Raw genomic sequence first — 20,826 nt, forward strand, 5'->3', positions numbered from 1 at the left:
AAAGGCTAAAACCCACAATCTATGTAATGCACATTCGTGCGCTTTTCTTTACTAATATACTCAAATATACTTTGATCTACGGTGCCCAAGAAATACACAGCAAAGTATATTAAACACAACTGAACTATCTTGTAGCTTTTCTGAACCTGCTTTTACAAACTTCAGACGTATTTATGTAGTAATGGAAAGTGGCCTTTGGAATGTGTTATTTATATACATAATCCCAAATTGTAAAATATGTCAGTTATTATTTTAAAATTACTGTTGCTTAATTTAAAGTGAGCGTACCATGAGTTTGTCAGTGAAAGACTTAACGTCTTTACTTGGGTAATATTATTATTGTTGCTCACTTGTATTTGAAAAACTAACCTAACCTACCGTAGCGCATATTTGTTTTATATGTTGACATAATACTGAGTGAAAAGTCGGCTGCATTTTTAAATATCAGTTCCGAATACTGGATTTGTATTTTACTAAATATTATTATATTTGTTAATTGTTGAAAAGGGAACCGGTTTTCAGGAAGTAAACTCGTAGAATGATACTGAATGTTTGTGACATTTAGAAATAAAATGAAGTGAAGTGAGTGATGGGGTATATGTGTAGCCATGCGCCTGATATCAAATTCTAACATTGAATTTACAGGATATTAAATGAAGAGAGCACTGAGGCTCAGAGTCTTGAATCTCTGGCATCACAAATACACTTGTGCTTCAGCAAACAGGATCATTACAAAGGTGAAATATCTATTTATTTATTTATTACGTCTGTATAGACCTTTGTTACATGATACAGGACAAGTCAGTTACTGTACATTGGCAAATTACAATAAGAGAGTAAAGTTACAATACTTAAAATTGTTTACAATAGATTACAGTAGTTAGAGTTCGTATAGTGTGAAGTGGAATCCACATTAGGTCCCCTTGGCACGTTGGCCTCCATATATCCTATTGTACCTGTACCAGTGATTATGCTTATGGAGAATTTGATGGAATGAGGATTGGCAGGGGAAACCGACGATTGTGTTGCATAGTATACCACTTTTGTTTGAAAGATCAAAACATACAAATAGATATAAACACAACGTAAACCATTACAAATATGTGCTTATTTAAAAGTGCAAGGAATAGCAAACAGTAATGGTTGGCACATTATTTTGTCCAGCATAAGTACATCAACTGAGCATGGCCATTATATATTAAAATATCAAGGTATGAGAGTTATTACTTTTACATAACTCTGCAGCATTGTGATATATAGAACAGAACGAAAATAGTAGATTCTTCAGCCTCTCTTTTCTCATCCCATTAACTCTGCATACAGTATTAGTGCTTCTTTCCATGGGACTTATTTTCCTTTGGTACTTCATATTTCTTGGATAAATCACTTGGTAATTATAGGGTTTTTAATTGATGAAATCTTATAATATAAATGTATCCATACATCTGCCTGTATTTCATGTTTGCAGTGGGATGTGCTATTATCCTGCTTCTCCAGCAAACAGATCTTCTCCCCAAGCCGACCCAGAGATTGGCAGCCATTACACTTCTTCATGACTTGTACAGGGGAGAGTCAATGGCTATGAATCCTTTTGCAACGGTGTTCATTCACTTATTGGTGAGGCAGGGCACAATCTGGTACTTCAAAATTGACTGCTATCTTAATGCTGCCAAACCCAGAAATTTTATATACTAAAGAGATGGAGTCATCCTTCTTATAAAGAACATGTGATCACCATCTTAACTCAGCTTTGAATATACATGATTATGATGAATGCAAGAAACTTATAATTTATACAGATTTATACTTGAATTTAGAACATCTGAAGATCCTTGAATTTGTGTGAAAGAATTTAGAAAACTGAGTCTGTATCATAACACTTTGTTACCTCACTTGTTTTACTGAGTGTAGTATATAAATCATTAGAATACTACTCTCCAAAAAGTATCCAATAGGTTGTTTGTATTGTTACTGTCTAGTGTATGATATTTGAACCTAATTATAAGAAATGAAATGAAATGTTTATTATTTGTAAACAAGCTGTCACACAATTCAACAGATAGACAGTAAGAGTGGCTGTTGGTACTAGCAGGGAGAAGGGAGGCATGGCAGGCATCTTCCGCTCCCCACTTGGATTTTTAAAAAAAATCTGTATTGAAGAAGAGGGAAATATACCTGATGTAATGAAAACTGGAAGTGTTTCCAGGCAAAATTGTTCTCCTATATGGAAATTCTAGAACAGTCGGTAAAAATAGTGTTAAATGGCTTACAGTTTGTAAGTAGATTTTCTTGTCATGTGGCCCCCATGAGAGCAGCATTGCAAGACAACAGGAGAACAGCATCGTGACATGTGACAGACACTCAATCAGTGGAGTCATGTTACCTACCCTGCACACACTTCTCATCTTGTTGAAACATGTAGAGCTCTCCCCCATCTGCAGAACTGGTATGGATTGTTTTGTCTGGCCCGTGCATGTATCAGTGTACCTCTTCTGGAACACTGGAGAAACTGGTTGGCAGATGAGGATAAGGAAAACCAGTGTGGCCAACATACATTCTAGTCTTCCCTACTGGCAAAATGTCTATAAAAAGAGTATACTGCAAAGAGAGAATAAAATTTTACAGTACAGTGATTAATTAAGTGCTCTTACCTGAAGTTTTTGCATGGCATCATCTAGCAAAAAATTTAAAAAATACAGAAATATTATTCTACAGTTAGTAGATGGGAATATCTGTTGATTTTCTACATAACTTTCAGTCTCTATCTTCTTCCTGTCAATGTTTCATTTCTGCTCTATTTGTGTTGTTATTACTTGCTGAAAGATTCAGAAGCAGACTGGGTAACTCAGTCAAGAAAAACAAATTCTAGCTGCCTCAGATGTAAGTATATGGGTCTTGTTTGTAGGTGAGTATCTGTGTTACAGAGGAACATACTGCCTCAGATTTCAGGGTAGAAGATGGATAATGCAGGTTCTTGAAACATTGATATCCACCTGCCAGACTACACAGTCATATTCAAGAAGACCATGCTGTAAATCTTCACTGATTTGAAAGTCTCAGATGTCATTGGCTGTGTAATTTTAAATGTTTCCTCACACAAAGGTGCAAGGTAAAAGTAATTACATTCTCACCTTCACTCATTTTGAGCATCCCCTCAGACATGTGTATTATAGTATTCTGGACATATTTTTTAAAATTCACATTCTTTGAATTCCGCAAATTGTGTGCATTTTTTAATTTTTTCCTCTGCCAGTTTATAATGAAAGCGGTTCATTTTCATTATAGCATCCTCCTGAAGAAACTAGCAGAGGTTCAACCCGCAAGCTTCAATATGCCGGTCAACTCCCTCGTCTCTCCACAGTAGAAAAGAACTTCCTAGCACAGCTTATCACCAACCCAACAAAAGAGGTGAATGTTGCATATCATGAAATGGAAACAAATATTTTGTGATGCAGGATCAGCTGGGGAAGTCATACAGTTGTGACTGAGAAATGGTGATGAGTTAGCATCAGGAGTAGTTACAATGCAGTGCTGTCATTCACTATCTTGCTGTAGTAGGGCCAGTCAGGACCATTGGTAACACATGCTGTTGGTGCGCAGTAGAATAGAATTTGTATGTCCTGACATTTGACCTGTATTTGCACATGACGAGTTAAAGAGATGTCTGAACAGCCTGACTTGGTGTTGGTGCCATGCATTGATGGTAAATGCCAAATTTTGAGAAGCTTGTGGCTTGTACTCACATCATTAGAGGAATTGGCTGTCTCACCGCTCATCTCCTTCTATACCCAAAGTGTAGTATATGTGGAGCTTTGCCCCCATGCTCCCTTTACACAATGTACGGCATAATGTATATGCACCAGGGAAACTTTTGACTAATGGTAATGTGGTTAATTTATCAAAAAGCACTTGATATCCCTAATGGAAATCTGTTGTTCTGCATGCAATTTCAGCTTCTGAAGAAAACCCCCAGTCAGATTTTGAACAGTGACCTGGGAACATTTCACGGTGTTGACATCACAAGCATTCAGCTGGCACTGGCGGAGAGACAGTCTGAGTTGCCCCACACTAGTCGGTCTGCTATTCCTGTCATTCTATCAGACAATGAAACAAGATTTGGTTCAGTAAGGTTAGTGAAGCTCTCTATACAGTATAATTAATGGGAGCAAAATGGGGCAGACAGGCACTACCATTCCTTATGGAAACTTCTTTGACATTTCCGTTCACTGGACAGAGTAAGTCCCCATTTTGTACATGTCAATGAATGAAAAGCCTCCACTCTCATTTTTTTCCCACAGTCTTGTCTGCTCCTCTTTTTCTTCATGATGTCTTCCAGTATTTGCATGAAGCTTGTTCTGGGTTGTCTTTTGTATCTCTTCTTTAATTTAATTTAATTGAAGTGTCCTTCTCACTATCCCTGTTCTGGAAATTCTTTTTGTATGGTCAAATCATTGTAATGATTTCTCTCCTAACTTGTTACCAAATTTTGAATTTGAGTTTCTTTTCCAAAACTTTTAATTCTAACTCAGCTCCTTCTTGCTTTAACCATATTCCTCCCAGTGTTTTAGGTCTATATGTTGTGGTTATTAAGCTTGTGTATGTAGCTTTAAAAATCTGTAAAAGCTTTTTATGAATGGAGTGTCATTACATAGATGTCCGAGTAAGTACAAATGCATGTGAGTGAACTATGTACATATGCACCACTGTATGAAAGATGAAGGGTGCAGGAACAGCAGTTAAAATTATCAGAAAAGGTACAGAGGTGAGATAACTTGAGATCTACAAGGAAACTTGACTGGATTTGTACCCTATAAAACAGGCACGTGTCATGTTATCCATTGCACCTTCATGATTTTAACCTCGGCAAGACACCAACATCATTCTGTGTAGAATCCTGACATTTTTGCAAATAAATGGAACCTTTCAATGGACAGCTGTTACGTTAATGTCCAGTAACAGTAATTGTGAACTTAGTAGATCCCACTCACTTAAAGTTTCTGCATGACAGTTTTGTATGTATATGGTGACAGTGCAAACCTTTGAGGTCTTCTTGTCTGACAGATTTCGGATGTCAGATGTCAGTTTGCCCCAAAGTATATCTGTAAGTTGTGTGATTACTGATCTAGAATTTTTGTTGGTCTGTGGAAGCATTCAACCTCTTGTTATCCTTTGAAGGCTTCTGAAATCATAATTTTATCATACAGGTCCACTCTTGGTAGCCTACTGCCACCAACTTTATGAATTTACTGCGAATATTATCATCACATTGTCAGTGTTATGTCTTTGTTCCTTACATTCTTTGTCTTCTAGTAGTCTGCCTATATGAACAGCAGATGGCAGGAGAATTAGACTTTCCATATACCATACACTTACTTACTTACTTACTTACTTATGGAGCTGGCCCTTCAGGAGGAGCTGCCAATTCTGCAGCTACTCAAGAATTTCCCATCATTTTATGGAACCCGAAGGTTCATTACCATGTTCCTCTGAGCCCTCCACCCTTCTCTATCCTCAGCCATATCAATCCAATCCATACCATCCCATCCTATCTCTCTAAGATCCATTTTAAATATTGTCCACCCACCTACACCTTGGTCTTCCCAGCAGGCTCTTTCCTTCTGGCTTTCCCACTAATATCCTACATGCATTCCTTGTCTCCCCCATTCATGCTACATGCCCTAGCCACCTCATCCTCCTTGACTTGATCATTCTAATTATACTTGGAGAAGAGTGCAAGTTACGAAGCTCCTCATTGTGCAGTTTTCTCCAACCTCCTGTCACTTCATCTCTCTTTGGTCCAAATATTCTCAACACCCACAGTCTATGTTCCTCCCTTAATGTCAGAGACCAAGTTTCACACCCATACAGATACAGGCAAAATTATAGTTTTGTATATTCTAATTTTTGTGTTCTTGGACAGCAGACGAGAAGACTAAAGGTTCTGGACTGAATGGTAACAAGCATTACCTGAGTTCAATCTCCTCTTAATTTCCTCCTGAATCATGTTTCGATCTGTTATCGTTGTTCCCAAATATCTGAATTGTGCCACATTTTCAAAACATCTGTTTCCTATCTTTATGTCACGATTTTGCCCTGCATTTTGGTGACGAGACAGCAACATATACTTAGTTTTCTCTGTGTTTACTTCTAGATCAACCTCTTTATTTGCATCAATTAAAGTCTGTGTGGTTTTCTTTATGGTATCTACATTATCACCCAGTAGATTCACATCATCAGCATAGGCCAACAGCTGATGTGTCCCATTTAATTTCAGTACCACCTGGTTTTCCTGGAACTTCCTAATGGCATATTCTAAAGCAAAGTTGAAAAGGGGTGGGCATAAAGCATCCCCTTGTTTTAGACCATTCTGGATAGGAAATTTATCAGACACATGTTTACCTACACGGAAATTACTATACGTTTCGTTTAAATACATTTTAATCAACCTAACTAGTTTCATGGGTATCCCAAACTCTATCAGAATATTGTACAATACTTCCTTCCTAACTGAATCATAGGCTTTCTTGAAGTCTGTGAATAGCTCATATACTGTCTCATCGTACTCCCATTTTTTCTCCAATATCTGACGAATGCAAAAGATCTGATCTGTAGTTGATCTGTTACATTGAAACCCACACTGACGATCCCCAATAATATAATCTGTATATGGGCTTAACCTTGAGAGATGGCCGCGTCATAGCTCAAGCAGTTAGTCGCTGGTTTCCCACCGTGGCAGCCCGGGTTCGATCCCGGGTCTGGTCAAGTTGGATTTGTGGTGGACAAAGTGGCACTGGGGCAGGTTTTCTCTGAGTACTTTGGTTTCCCCTGCCAATCTTCATTCTACCAATTGCTCCACAATCAAGAAAATAATAATAATAACCTTGAGAGAAGAATACTGGATAACATTTTGTATGAAGTTGATAGCAGTGATATCCCCTGATAATTACTACAGTCAGTTTTATCACCCTTCTTGTGAACTGGTGCAATAATAGACTCCTTCCATGGATCAGGCAATTTTTCCTTATGCCAAATAGAAATAATTAGATTGTGGATCTTAGAACGGAATATTTTGCCTCCTGCGTGAATAAGTTCTGCCAGAATATACCATACACTTTTTTCTTTTTCTCACAAATTAATTTAGTATGAATGAGGTTAGAAATAAAAAGAATAGGAAAGGGTGAAAGAGCAGGTTGTTTCCTGAAATTTCTTTTTCATTGGCAGTAATGTACAAGCAAGATTTTTTGTTTTGTTTTTCAGTTTATTTCCAGAGCAGAGTGTTGCAAAGAAAACAGCTGAAGCATTGCTGGTTGGGCAGAAGCCAATCACAGAACAGTGTTACAAGCCAGAGTTCGTGCGTCTTGTACCCCCCATACACAGCTGTGAGGATGAGGTACAGGCTTCTCTTTGTTTTGCATACCTGTTCAGATGATCTGTAGTAGACCACTATTCTGATAATGCAAGGGATTCTTGGTTTGATCTGAATAGAGTGACAGATTTTTGCTTAAACAAAATATGTGTTTGGGAGTTAAAATGTTTTTAGTTACAACTAATGGCCGGTTGCTTTTTTTCAGTTGGTTTGGTTGAATCCGACAGAACCGTCAGAACACAAGGCAGCATATGATGTGACAATGTGTGTATCTAACTGTGAAGGGGTTGAGGCCAAAAGACTTATGGCACGTGCTTTCAAGGGTGCCCTCACACTTCAGCAGCAGCAGCATTTATTGGCTGAACTGGAAAATGACCCCAAACTAGTGTATCACATTGGCCTCACTCCAAGCAAGGTTAGAAACAAGAGTGATGCACTCTGTGGTCAGATGACTGCACTGATTTATATATTTCGTAGACAGAGTGGAATGTGAGTGCTGTCACCTTGCATGCGGAAGGCAGGAGGGGCAAACTGGAGGCATTAAAAAAACATGCACATACCTCATAGATCAAATATTGATTCAGCATTGTTAAATAACTGAAAAGACAGTCGAGCTTATCTAAAATAATGCCGAGGAACTGTCTTTCTTCAGTCACTCACTTTGTGAAGAAACTGTCTGTCATTTATGGAACCTGGAAGTTCATTACCATGTTCATAAGAGCCCACAAATGGACCCTGTCTTGAGTAAGATGAAGACAGCCCACACATTCCTATCCTATTAGCTTAGAATGCATTCTGATATTCTCTTCTCATCTATGCTCAGGTCTCCTAAATGGGCTCTTCCATTGAGGTTTTTTGAGCCAAATCTCGTGCATTTTCTTCTCCCCATGTGCTACATGCTGTGCATTTCGTTCTTTTTGATTTGATCATCCTAGCAAAGCTTGGTGACTAATACAAGTTACAAAGCTCTGCAGTATGTAATTTTCTCAAGCCTCTTACTGCTTACTCTCTCTTAGGTCCAAGCCTCTGGGGCCCACCCAGACTCCTATCCAATGGGTACCAGGGTGTTTTTCCCTGGTGGTAAAGCGGCAGGGGCGTGAAGCTGACCGTTACCTCCAGCTAGTGTCGAGGTCAAGAAAATGTAGATTCATACATCCACTCCCCCATACACCTTCGTGGTGTAGTGCTTAATTGCTTAAGCATAGGGACAGCTTTACCTTCTATTGTTCTCAGACACTTTCAGTATGCATTCTTCTTTGAATGTGAGAGCAAGTTTCATGCCTATGCAAAACAGCAGGTAAAGCTGTCATTTTGTGTATTGTAATCTTTATATTTTTAGACACTAGATGGGAAGACAAAGATTCTGGACTGAATGGTAGAAAGCATTTTCCAAATATAATCTGCTGTTATTTCTCCATGAATGCAAATCTGATTTGTCAGCTGTCATTCTGAAATATTTGAGGTTTGCCAGATTTTTCACATGTATATCAGCTGTATGTTATGATATTGTCTTGCATTCTGATGATGAGACATCAACATATATATAGCCATTAGTATGCGAAGTTTCTTAACGGTGAGGACTACGAAGATTACTGTCTTCAGGGATCTAATATTGTGTATATTGGTAGAACAGGTATCAACATTCTGAAGGAACCTTCTGTTTCCATTTTCACAGTCTTCTTCTACCCAGTTGGAGGAGGCCTCATGTTCTTCTGAACAGCTGATATTCATCTGTCAAACTATGTGGTATTACATGCAAGAAGACCATATTCTTAATAGTTACCACTGCAGGAACCTCAAATTTCATATAATGCTTCACATAATTTTAGTGTAATAAATAAATCACTGGTTGCAGCTTCCAGACCTGGTTGAAAGCAATCCTCTGATTGCCATCGAGGTGCTGCTGAAACTGATGCAGTCCAGCCAAATTACAGAGTACTTCAGTGTGCTTGTGAACATGGAGATGTCACTGCATTCCATGGAAGTGGTCAACAGGTAAAGACTGCAGTAGAACTTTCTCATCTGATTTAGCTGTGTGTGTTTATGACAGAACAATACATCTGTTGCAGGCATAGTGTATCTTATTTTATTGTATGTGGACATCTTCTATATCCTAGGTGATGATCACTGTTATGGATTACTCAAAGAAAAATAAAATGAACGAATGAATTAAAAAAAACAGTCTTGGGATCAACGCATGTAGTTCAGTGCTTTTAGTTTATATTTCTATATTAGCAAGCTTGTTTGCTGGTTCACCAGTCTCATTATCATTATGTTTACTCATCCTGCAAATCAGCATACACTTGGTGTAAGGTATGTTACAAAAATAATAGTGTTATGTCCAGGTTATATAAGAGCAGTACACTAAAAAGTCTACATTCTACAGGAAGTACAAAATTTGTATATATTTAGGCTTATGAAACTTCGTTTCTACTTAACCTGGAATACACCTGACTGCCCTTTTTGCAGTATTAACAGTAACTTACATGAAAGAACTAAGCCTCAACGTCCCACAACCGTGTGGGGCCTCCATGGCCTGTTACAGGGATAGCTTTACCTTTGGGGCATGCTGTAGTGTTGTTGGTTGAGGCACTATGCTACAAGCCAGATGGTTACAGGTTCAATTCCCAATGAGGTTACTGGATTTTTTTTAATTGACCTAATCCTTCCAGCCACATTATGGCCCTGGGGTTAACTCAGCCTCCAACAGAAATGAGTACCAGGAATCTTCATGGGGGTAAAGAGTGGCTGGCGCACAAGGCTGACAGCCTCACCGCATTCTGCATGCCAGTTCTCTAGGAAGCATCCTCTGTGGAGATTTTAAATTGTGTGTCTAAATCCATACCTCCTGTTTATAATTGTGTACATATTGTTTCAGGCTCACAACAACAGTTGATCTTCCTACTGAATTTGTACACCTGTATATTTCTAACTGCATTTCAACCTGTGAAACCATCAAGGATCGTTACATGCAGAATCGATTGGTCCGTCTGGTTTGCGTTTTTCTCCAGTCATTAATCCGTAACAAGATTATAAATGTGCAGGTCAGAATTTATAATTACCCTTCTCATAGTTAATTTAATTTAGCAAGGCAAACAGGATATTCTCATTCCACAGAGTGCAGAGAAATATAATTACTTACTTCATATAAAAAAAAGGCAAAGCTGTCCCTGTAGCAAGCCATGAAGGCCCATAGGGGCATGAGAGGTCAAAGCTCCCACATCTTCCAGATATTTGACTCATAGATGGCGGTAAGGTTGTCAGCCTTATGTACCAGCCGCCCTTTACTGTTAGAGCCTGAGTCAATCCCAGAGCCATAGTGCAACTAGAAAGATTAGGTCAATTTAAAAATCTGATGACCTCATCGGGATTCTATCCCATGACCTTCCGGCTTGTAGTGTATTGCCTTAACCAAGTCCCCCAAATTACTTCATATTATGTACATAATTTTAATCCCCAGACTCCTTGCCCATTTTGTAAAAATCGTTTAGGTATTGTATGACAGATTTCATTATGAAGTTCAAGATGTTTAGAATCCATTTTTCGATTTCAGTGTGTTTGCAGAACAAATTAAAAGTAATTATTTAATTATGAACTATGCATTATGTGCTTTATTAACACTAACTGCACAGCATAAGGCTATGCGATACCACAGGTGGTTAGCTGCACGCTTTTCACAGTGGAGGTCCAGGTTCAGTCCCAGGGAAACCATGTGGAATTTGCTGTGGAAAAGTGGCACTGAGGTAGATTTTTGTATGAATGGTTTTCTTGTGCCAATTATTGTTCCACCAGCATTTCATACTCTTCTGTCATCACAGGATGATGATAGTGGAACCTGCTGCCGTTGCAGTACCAAGCACTTGGTCTCACCCCACTACACAAATGAACTGAACTGTGAAGCGTAGCATTCGCTTTGGTATACAGAATACTGTGGTCTGAATGCTCTTTGTTAGCTTGGAACTAGATCATAGAGATGGGGTTACCACAACATTCATGTTGGCAATTGGGTGCTTATTGATGTGTATTACTGCCTGTGAGACTTGTGTTATTTGTAAGACAGAAATGTGGAAATAAATGAAGAGGACTGTAAAATGTTCACATTGGATGAGAAAGTAAAAATTCTGAATGAGGTTAATTCAATAAAGTCACTTTGTGAAACATGTAAATCAGTTATTTTATTTCATGTCTTCAGATAGCTATTTCACTATTAAGTAGAAAAGGTCATGGTTCACAGTACATAGTAGTGAAATTTCACTGTACAAGACAGTACAAAAGTCACTTCCCATAGGAATTTGTATGATGAGGTACCCAAAAGAAACCGAACTAATTTTTTTGTGGGCAGAGCTTTTGTAGTACCGCGTTTTGCCGCTATGAGCGCATAGAGCTAACATTCCTGAGTTGATAAGCCGACTACCATTGCTTCAGAAGGTAAGGACTAGTTTCAGCAGAGTTTATAGTGACAACTCTTTTGTGTGATCGTCGTTTTTGCAATGGCTGATTTTCGTGAACAGCGTGCGGCGGTGAAATTCTGCCTTTTTGCTCGGGAAAAGTGGAACAGAAACTCTTGAAATGTTAAAAACGGCGTACAAGGACGATGCTATGGGGAAAACTCAAGTGTTTGAGTGGTTTTCCCATTTCAAAAATGGTGAAATGTCAATTGATGACAAACCTCGTTCTGGTTGTCCTTCCACGGCCCGAACACATGAAAATGTTGAAAAAATTCGTGAAATCATCAAGGAAGATCGACGACGGACCATTGAAGAAATTGTGGAGCTGTCGGGAGTGACTTGGAACTCAGCGGCCAGATTTGTGGCAGTCGGGTGACTGGTTTTTAAATGACAATGCCCCTGCTCACACAGCCCTGTCTGTACGACAGTTCTTGACCAAAAATGGTATGACCCCTGTTCCTCATCCTCCATACTCACCTGACCTTGCCCCATGTGACTTTTTTTTTGTTTCCTCGAATGAAAAGAGACATGAAAGGAAAAAACGACGGAGGCGCTGTCAAGCATCTCAAAAGATGAATTTAGACAATGTTTTGAAAAATGGAATAAAAGACTAGACAAGTGTATTAGTGTAAGTGGAGACTACTTTGAAGGGGATTGAAGGTTTGTGCTTAAAATTTGAATAAATAAGTTTAAAAAAAAAATAAGTTCGGTTTCTTTTGGGTACCCCCTCGTATACCATTAGACATTGTGGTTCTTCACTTTTTCTTGTAAGGGCTTCCAAAATCAGTTGTGTACATACAATGGTCAAAGAAAGTCAAACATCTGGAACAGAGATTAAGAATGGAAGGCCCTAAAACCACTGTAAATGCTTTGAGGCACATTCATGTACTAAGAGTTCATTAAATATAAATGTAACAAAACTGACAGCTAACACACTGAATATATATTATGAACAGCTATCATGATCTTCCATATATATTAATTAGAATTCCTGCATGGTATGACTTTTAGGTCAGCCTGTACAAACTACATAGATGTAACATCACATTATTTTCCATGGCTACATGGTGTTACCTGAAGCATCTTGTGTCAGAGTGGGAGGTGAAGTGTGACAGATTGTGGGCAAAGTACATTTTTAACTTGTATATATGTCATTTTTTTTCAGTTACACGAATACAAGAGTTCCACATGTAGTACATGATTGTTTTACAGGAGCTGTTTATTGAAGTTCAGGCCTTCTGCATCGAGTTCAGTCGAATTCGTGAGGCAGCTGCACTGTTCAGGCTGCTGAAACAGCTGGAATCTGGAGAGGCAGGTGTCGTTGCCCCTGGACCAGCAAAGGGCAAGCCTGACTGTTGACAGTCCAGCAGTAATTCTCACAAGTAATGAATTCTGGTTTTACTCTGCACCAGTGTATGCATAAACTGTTTTATTTACTGTATATGACAGTGCATTGTATGAAGACAAAACTGCTTGTTTAAGAGTTTCTATTCAAGCAACAAGTTTTAACATACAGGATACAGTTAAACTAGAAGCCTGATGTAGCAAGTATGGCCTATAATGATGAGTTTGTTTCAGCGAATTCTTCTGTGCATCACCAATTTAATTATGTTAAATATACTCAGTTTTGAGAAGGTTGCTTTTTCAGAACTTCCACCATAATGAGTGCTTTTCTCTCATTTCTGGGTGTACATGAAGATATGTTTGGCACTGCTAATGCAGTATATAATGTGTCTCAGGATGAAACAGGTACAGTTACACCCCCACCCCACCTTTTACCAACCTTTGGTTTCTCTGACATAGAGGACACATGTTGTGCATGCCATATCATTTCTTGTGGGAACAGCTGTAGTTCTAGTGTTTGGTGGTACTGTGTCTAAAGTTGGGGGAGGGAAGGAATGAACACATTCTCCCCCATTCATCTGCTTAGCAGGTAACTCTCCTCCGCATGCCTTTCCTAAGTTCCACTAGTTGTCATTTCTATTCTAGATTTCATTCTGCCTGTAGACTCACTGTCTCTGGGTTCTCTGTTTGTTGCTGGACCACTTGGATCTGTTATGAAATTCAACTGGCAAATCATGCAATTTCATTTTATAAACATCAGCTAATTATATTTACTACCAAAATTGTGTATTTTATGGAAGTCAATGACAGTACCAATTACAGCAATGAATAATAATTAAGTAAACAGCTCCTCCTTAAGGCAGGGAAGTGAACGTGAGCTGCTGACAGGGGGATGGTGTGCAGAGTACATAGAATGGAAAAGCAGGCAGCAGACTTAAAGCCCCCACCACCATTGTTCATTCTTTCCCTATCCCAGGTGTAGTGATGGGCATTATCAAGTGATTTATACTGTCATGCCCGAATACAACTGCTGAATGACTCATTTGTTAGCTTTCATTGCATTCGTTTTCTTCAATATATAAATTTTCAATAGTTTTCTTTTTAGATTGTGCCAATCACTAAGTATCTGCAGGAGTGTACAAACTTGCTTATAACAGTGAAATGTTAAGCTTATGTCAGTTGTGGCAGTTCTTGTGTTTTAGCACTAAACATTCATATAAAGGTTTTAATAGGACTGCACTCCAGTGGAGGAAGACCACAAGGCAGAAAAATACTTGGGCTCGGTCCTAAGTAGAACTGCATTTCAGTGCTAGACTGTACAGGGACCATTGTTTATTTGATGGCTAGTACCATGTAAGTGGTGATTCCATTATCATATTCATGATATTCATGAACAGTCAGTGTCATTAAATTAAACTCATGCAAATTCTTGCATCTGGAGTTCAAATTCAACAGTATGATTCACACACACACATACAAGTACTTCAGATATTGCAGAATAACTTAAATCCCTTATAAATGTCTGCAGTTTCACAATTTACAGTGAGATAACTGCCAGTATTCCTTTTTTTTGGGGGGGGGTAAAAATTCATATAGTTTTAGGTTATGTGAACTGAGTGTTCAGTATAATATTAATTTCGCATGGTGTTATAAATTCTCGTTATTATTGCCTTTTGCTGTAGTCTATTGTGTGTCCAAGTGAAGAGCACAACTGTTTGACATGACTATATTTATTTTACTTTAAAACTGTTTGTATTTCTGAACATCAGTGAACATTCAGAGATACAGGTATCCCCTGACATGTTATAATTGCATTCCTTACGATGGTCATGTAACTTGACATTACTTTTCTGGTTTAGTTACCTTAAGTTTTCATTGAAAAATATGTAATGTGATTCTGTCCATTTCAGTTGTTTAGGAATCATAACTTTTTAGACAGTTTCATTACTCTGAATCTCCATAAAAAAGAAGTAAATTAAAACAGCCATATGAAATCACATTAATGCAAATTTTCAACGTCAGGGATCTTGTACTTGCAAAACAAATACATTTTGTAATAAACACGGATCATCATAAATATATAGTTCCAACAGAATGCCGTTCTTGTTCATCCTATGTCAGTGTCTCCCCTTTTGTGACCTGAAAGCAGAGGACAGTCACATTATCCAATAATATGCACTTGCATATGAGGTTCTATCAGAAAATTCCCAGACTAGGTCAAAAAAGAAATGCTGGCTTAACTTGCTCAATTTTGGCTGCCATCACCTTCAAAATAGTTGCATTGGGAACATTTACAGCAATCCCATCGTTTTTTTCCATCTTTCAGAAGCACTGTGGGAGTCATTTTCCTTAATGGTGTAAAGTACCACTTGCAATTCCCTTTGGATGTCAGACACCGCTTCAAAACGTCATACCTCCAGTTTCATTCTCAATTTGGGAAACAAAGTGAAATCACAGGGGGCTAAGTCCAATAAGTAGGGAGGATGGGGAACAATAATCATGTTGTTGTTAGTCACAAAGTCGTGTTTTTTTTTCAGGGATGTTGGTGGGCGCGTTGTCATGATGAAGAAGCCAGTTGTATTTGCACCAAAGTTCCAGTCCTTTTCGATGCACATTTTCTCTCAAGTGTCTCAAAAGTCACAGTAAAAGTCAGAGTTCACTAGTGTTAGGAGGAACAAATTCACAGTGAACAATCCCCTTCATGTCAAAAAAAAAAACAAAAAAACAAAAAAAACAAAAAAAAACATGCTCTTTGTTGAACTATGGACTTGCCATGCCATGCCTTTTTTGCTCTTGGTGAGTGTGGGCTCTTCCATTGCAATGACTGTTGCTTTGTTTCTGGATCATAACTGTAAATCCAACTTTCATCACCCGTTATGATCCTAGAGTTGGGCCCTTGTTAGCCACATCTCTTAGTAGCTCAAGACACATGTTTACACGCTGCTGCTTGTGATCTTTGTCAAAGAGTTAGGGAACAAAATTTGCGGCTATGTGGCACATGCTCATATTTTCTGTTAAGATCACCTGGCAAACTCCATAACTGATCACAGCGGTGTCTGTGAGCTCATGGATTGTTTGGTGATGATAACGCAGATGAGTTCTTCAATATTTTCAACATTTTCTGACATTCTGCTGCTTGGTCACCTTGAACGTTTATCATCTTCAACAGACATTCAACTGGCCTTGAAACATGAATGCCATTCAAAACCCACTGTCTGGCTCAAAGCATGTTCTCTAAAAGCCTCACAAAGCATTTCAAGGGTTCGATAGGAGATTTGCCAAGCTTCATGCAAAATTTGATACAGACAAGTTGCTCGATTTTGCCATCCATCGCAGACAAAATGAAACACGAAGTCGAAAAAGCACTTATGTAAAAACAGTGCGTTTACAGCATGGTGTCACATGGCAGACTGATGCAATATGCTTGCAGAAGTGTGACCTTGGCCTCCCCTCTCGTCTTCTTTAACTGATGCAGTTACAACAATACCAGTCCGGGAACTTTCCGATACACCATGTTGCCTCTCCCACACAACCCCGTGCATTCTATGTAATGTTTGTTAATTACACTAAAACATTCTACACAGCAGAAAGAAAAATATTAAAGCAGATGCAACTGGAAAGTGGAAAAGATAGAAGCTGAGATTTGATCAAAACCACACTCTAATAGACCCAACTTATATAACAGGAAATATTTATTGCAATTTATGTAAAGTGTTTTTTTCAGAAAATGGGGAATAAGGCATGCTGCACAACTGGAAGACTCAAACTTGCTGAACCTGTCCATTTCATTTCTCCAGCAGTCGGGGAGCTCAAAGGCAGGTTCAACTAATTCTGCCATAGTTTGATGTAGCTGATGCTCTGAGCAAAGTTTTGTAGTAGGTATAATACATATTCTGTGTCTACAGCATCTCTGAGGGTATGTCATCAATTGACAGTTAAGGTTCAGATCATTACATGTGATTACAAAGTCACTACTTTTTAACAGTTGATTAGAACCAAAGTCAGCATAGTGGAGGTCTTGTTGAACACATATGACTCTTCCTCCATCAGGCTGCCTACTGAAGGTATGATGTACCCTCAGAGATGTTAGGGCAAAGTATATGTGCTTGCATAACCATTCTTATGTTGCTAACTGTCATTCAGTCACAAAACACTGTAGCAGCTCAGACAGTTCTGGGCTAATATGATGCAAGTGTGGCAGTGCAGATGCACACAGGAAACAACTTTAAACTTGTGTCCGACTACTCTGGTATATCTCTGAAGTTGTGTAATCCGTCTCTTAATGCTTCTTTTTGTGCACAGAAACTATTTTAATACAGTTACACTGTTTATTGACAGGCACCTCTAGTTATACTAAGGTAAAAGTAATATTTTTCTTTCTCATATACCTGAATCTGATGATTCGGTTATTTTACTTTACACTACATATGTATAGAATTTAAAAGGAAACAAGATTAGTAGTGGATGGAATTGGGGTCATAGGGAGGGGGTGACCAGCCGAACTACAAGGACACTGAGGTAGCGTGTGAAGTTTTCATCTAATATGTGCCAAGGCCTCTTTCTTGTACTCTGTATCTGTAAACAATGCTTTAAGTGAACATATTTTAAAAATATACCATTATGAAAACTGTTTCATCAACCTTCAAGGCATATGACTACTTACTAAAATAAATGGGCTGATACAAATAATAGTAAAACTTTGTTGCTAGTCTTTGTTTGCTACATGTAGATTTTGGAAATGCGGGAGAGTTTTAAAGTGCCAAAGAACATGCTTAACCCTCCATCCAAAGATCTTTCAAGGTTTCAAGTTGTAAACTCGTGGCCTAATACCCTAATGAAGTGTGATATACTGATGATAAATGTCACGCTGTACTCTGAGCTAGGCCACATGTTAGACAACTCAGGAATTAAGATTCGATTCATGGCAGATACATGACGTTTTTCTCTACTCCACCAGCATCAAGACTGGCTCTGGGGCCCACCTAGCCACCTATCCAATGGGTATAGGGCCGAGAGGGTGAGGTTGTTTCCTCAGGGGTAAAATGGCAGGGGCGTGAAGCTGATCACTCACCTCCCTGTAGTGCTGAGATTAACAATGATGGAGCTTACCTCCATTCCACTCCATTATGTCTTCATGGCATGGTGTGTAATTAGTTACACATACGGACAACTTTACCTTTATCTTATAGCATATCTATCAGCATTGTGTGCTTACATTATAAAAATACCCTGAATGCCCAGAAAATGAAGTTGCAAAATAACATACTCACACGTGCTTCAAGATATTCCACTCTCCTTTCTAATGTTGTCAGCTTTTCATTCAGCACAGCAAGCCGAGAGCGACAAGACATGTCTGTTATGCAAGAAATAGAAATTACCTCTTTAGTCATAAATGCTAATTGGGGATTTCAATTGTTCAGCTTTACAACAGACCACTGTCCATTTCCATCAGGTTTGGGGGAGGGGGGGGGAAGATTCATACTCACTGATCAAGGCTAGCTGCTTTTTTTTTATTGCTAGTTGGGTGGGACTAAGTCCCTTGTACTGCGGCCACTTCTGGCCTATTGTACCAACCCCAGATGATAGGTGAGGGTGATTCCTATAGATACAACTAGGTTTCCCCCTCTCCCTTCTAACTGATGAGGGAAGAATCAGTAAATTCACTTCTTACATTAACTATGTACGAGTACTTTACTAGGCTGGACATGAGGCTCATCCACTGTGCAGTAGTAGCATAACTACGTGGCAGTTATGCTGTCATGAAAGCTGAGGTCTCATCTGCACACAGGACAAATTATAACAGGTTGGCTATACTGAAAACAATTTATTTGGTCAAAACTAAGGAAAAACAATGAAGCTGTATTATAAGCTAGAAAGGAGGATGTGTTAAAGTAAATGCTGAGAATACAATCTACATGTTCATGTGGGTCAAAATAATACACATATAGGTAATTCATCTTTAAAAATGTGATCAAATCAAAATTACACTTACAAAAAAGGTAATGTAAAGGTATGGGGTAAAGTTGTTCCTGTGTGTAAGTAAGTACCACACCATGAAGATTGATGGTGGAGTGGAAGTAAATTTCCATGCATTTTTAACCTTGGCATTAGATGGAGGTGAATGATCAGCTTCATGCATCAGCCACTTCACTACCTCTAGGGAAACAGCTTCAAGTACTTATTGGAGAGGAGACTGGGTGGGCTTCACCCATGATATAGACACTGGAAACAAGAAAAATCTCTTGTTCCTGCCAGGAATCAAAGCCTGATCCTCAGTAGCTCAACCTATAGCCTAGTCACTAAACTAATTAAGCTCTCCCAGTTCTACAAAGATTAAAAAATCAGACAGAATTCAGGGAATGATTAAAGTATAAAACTAAAAATACACCTGTTGATTTTATGGGTGTGGGAAAGCAGATAATATTGTAATAAGCTCAAAGACTGCTTCACTAACTTAGTGTCAAATAAATTAATACTTCACGTTCCAAGAGTTCATATACAACTTTTAACATTTTATTGGATTACACATAAAACTAAATGTCAAAGAAAGAGACATGATAAATGTTGCCATCATTCGATCGCTGCTCAATTGTGGCATCTGCTATACAAGGCTTATGGAAAGCAAAAAAAAAAACAACTTATTGTGCTATACACACATTGAATTTACAATTATCATGCTTAACAGTGTCAAGCGAAAAATGAAGGCAGTGGCTACCATAACAGATTCATCTAGGCGCCGTACAGTCTGGTAGGTGTTTATACCTCCGAAACGTCAGTAGTCTCCTACCAGTCTACACCGCGTGACACCTTAAACGTCACCACCGTGAAAACCTTAGGTCTCATAACCTCACATTGATTACTTACATTACCAAGAGGCGGAAACAAAAAATTATACTTTCGATATAATAAGAAGCAGCTCACCAAACGAATTGAGAAAATCCGTAATTTTTTTTATACTTCCAGTAATAACTTCAATATATTCTCTATTAGCCCAGTCCTGCTGAATTTGTTTCTGAATCGTCTCTCTATTTACTCCCGCCATTGTCAATATTCTCTGTGGTATTTGACACTGTACACACAAGGAAGAAATACCGTTCAGCCTCTGAAATGTGACATTACATTTCGTACGAACCACACATACACACCACAAAGAAGTGCGTGGAAGCATCGAACGTACCCACCATCTAGAAAACAATGACATCGTGTTAACCGATACTGTGTCGTACAAAGGGGTAAAAGTTATTTATTGTTAGTCTGAAACCACGCCCTCAACACTAATGGAGAATATTTCTTTTGAGAAGACACACTATTATATCACATTCAATGTTAATTGCTCATCTATGTTCATTTACTAAATGGAAATACTATATCCTAACTCTCATATATTTATTTCATATATAAACTGCTGATCCTCGGAGCAGGGTAACCATTTCATATGTTAAAAATCGCTTAAACGCGTTTGTAAACGACATTTCGAATATTGCAGATGCAACGCCTATGAAAAGCCACACAGCACTATTTTAATGAGTTTCATTTTACAGACTTGTTAAAATAATACTGTATTTTATCCAATTTTTGTTGTTGTGGATTGTTGCTATATCACAGATACAATATATAATTTTTGATTTGTTTGATTAGCAGCACTGCAGAGGTGGCGCATTGGTCAAA

General features: G+C 38.5%; 2 protein-coding genes across 4 annotated transcripts; one reads left to right on the forward strand and one right to left on the reverse strand.

Moving 5' to 3' along the window:
- Positions 1–91: 91 nt before the first annotated feature.
- Positions 92–18,404, forward strand: LOC111875767 (CCR4-NOT transcription complex subunit 11). 3 transcript variants are annotated; one of them, XM_023872279.2, is made up of 11 exons: positions 92–327; positions 646–737; positions 1,469–1,617; positions 3,286–3,408; positions 3,954–4,129; positions 7,258–7,390; positions 7,572–7,781; positions 9,222–9,361; positions 10,245–10,410; positions 13,027–13,196; positions 16,883–18,404. In XM_023872279.2, the coding sequence occupies exons 1-10, from the start codon at positions 290–292 to the stop codon at positions 13,171–13,173; spliced, it is 1,374 nt and encodes a 457-aa protein (XP_023728047.1). In that variant the 5' UTR covers positions 92–289; the 3' UTR covers positions 13,174–13,196; positions 16,883–18,404. The 3 variants fall into 3 exon arrangements, with proteins under 3 accessions (XP_023728047.1, XP_023728048.1, XP_023728046.1); XM_023872280.2 differs by lacking the exon at positions 16,883–18,404 and adding an exon at positions 15,696–15,839; XM_023872278.2 differs by lacking the exon at positions 16,883–18,404 and having other exon boundaries at positions 93–327; positions 13,027–13,348.
- LOC111875769 (probable protein BRICK1-B) lies at positions 13,810–20,496 on the reverse strand. The gene is made up of 3 exons (XM_023872281.2): positions 20,080–20,496; positions 18,429–18,511; positions 13,810–15,297 (listed from the first exon to the last, which is right to left on the reverse strand). The coding sequence occupies exons 1-3, from the start codon at positions 20,357–20,359 to the stop codon at positions 15,271–15,273; spliced, it is 390 nt and encodes a 129-aa protein (XP_023728049.1). The 5' UTR covers positions 20,360–20,496; the 3' UTR covers positions 13,810–15,270.
- Between the last annotated feature and the right edge of the window lie 330 nt (positions 20,497–20,826).

The sequence above is a fragment of the Cryptotermes secundus genome, unplaced genomic scaffold (genome assembly GCF_002891405.2).
Source record: "Cryptotermes secundus unplaced genomic scaffold, Csec_1.0 scaffold752, whole genome shotgun sequence".
Taxonomy (NCBI): Eukaryota; Metazoa; Arthropoda; class Insecta; order Blattodea; family Kalotermitidae; genus Cryptotermes; species Cryptotermes secundus.

Bases quoted from the DNA above. Each gene is read 5' to 3' on its own strand.
- LOC111875767 (XM_023872279.2), top strand. From the start codon at position 290: ATGAGTTTGTCAGTGAAAGACTTAACGTCTTTACTTGG. The intron at 1,618-3,285 runs GTGAGGCAGGGC...TTTTCATTATAG, and splicing joins CGGTGTTCATTCACTTATTG to CATCCTCCTGAAGAAACTAG. The intron at 3,409-3,953 runs GTGAATGTTGCA...ATGCAATTTCAG, and splicing joins TCACCAACCCAACAAAAGAG to CTTCTGAAGAAAACCCCCAG.
- LOC111875769 (XM_023872281.2), bottom strand. From the start codon at position 20,359: ATGTCATTGTTTTCTAGATGGTGGGTACGTTCGATGCTTCCACGCACT. The intron at 18,512-20,079 runs GTGAGCTGCTTC...CTTGCATAACAG, and splicing joins GGATTTTCTCAATTCGTTTG to ACATGTCTTGTCGCTCTCGG. The intron at 15,298-18,428 runs GTGAGTATGTTA...CTCTGCTTTCAG, and splicing joins TGGAATATCTTGAAGCACGT to GTCACAAAAGGGGAGACACT.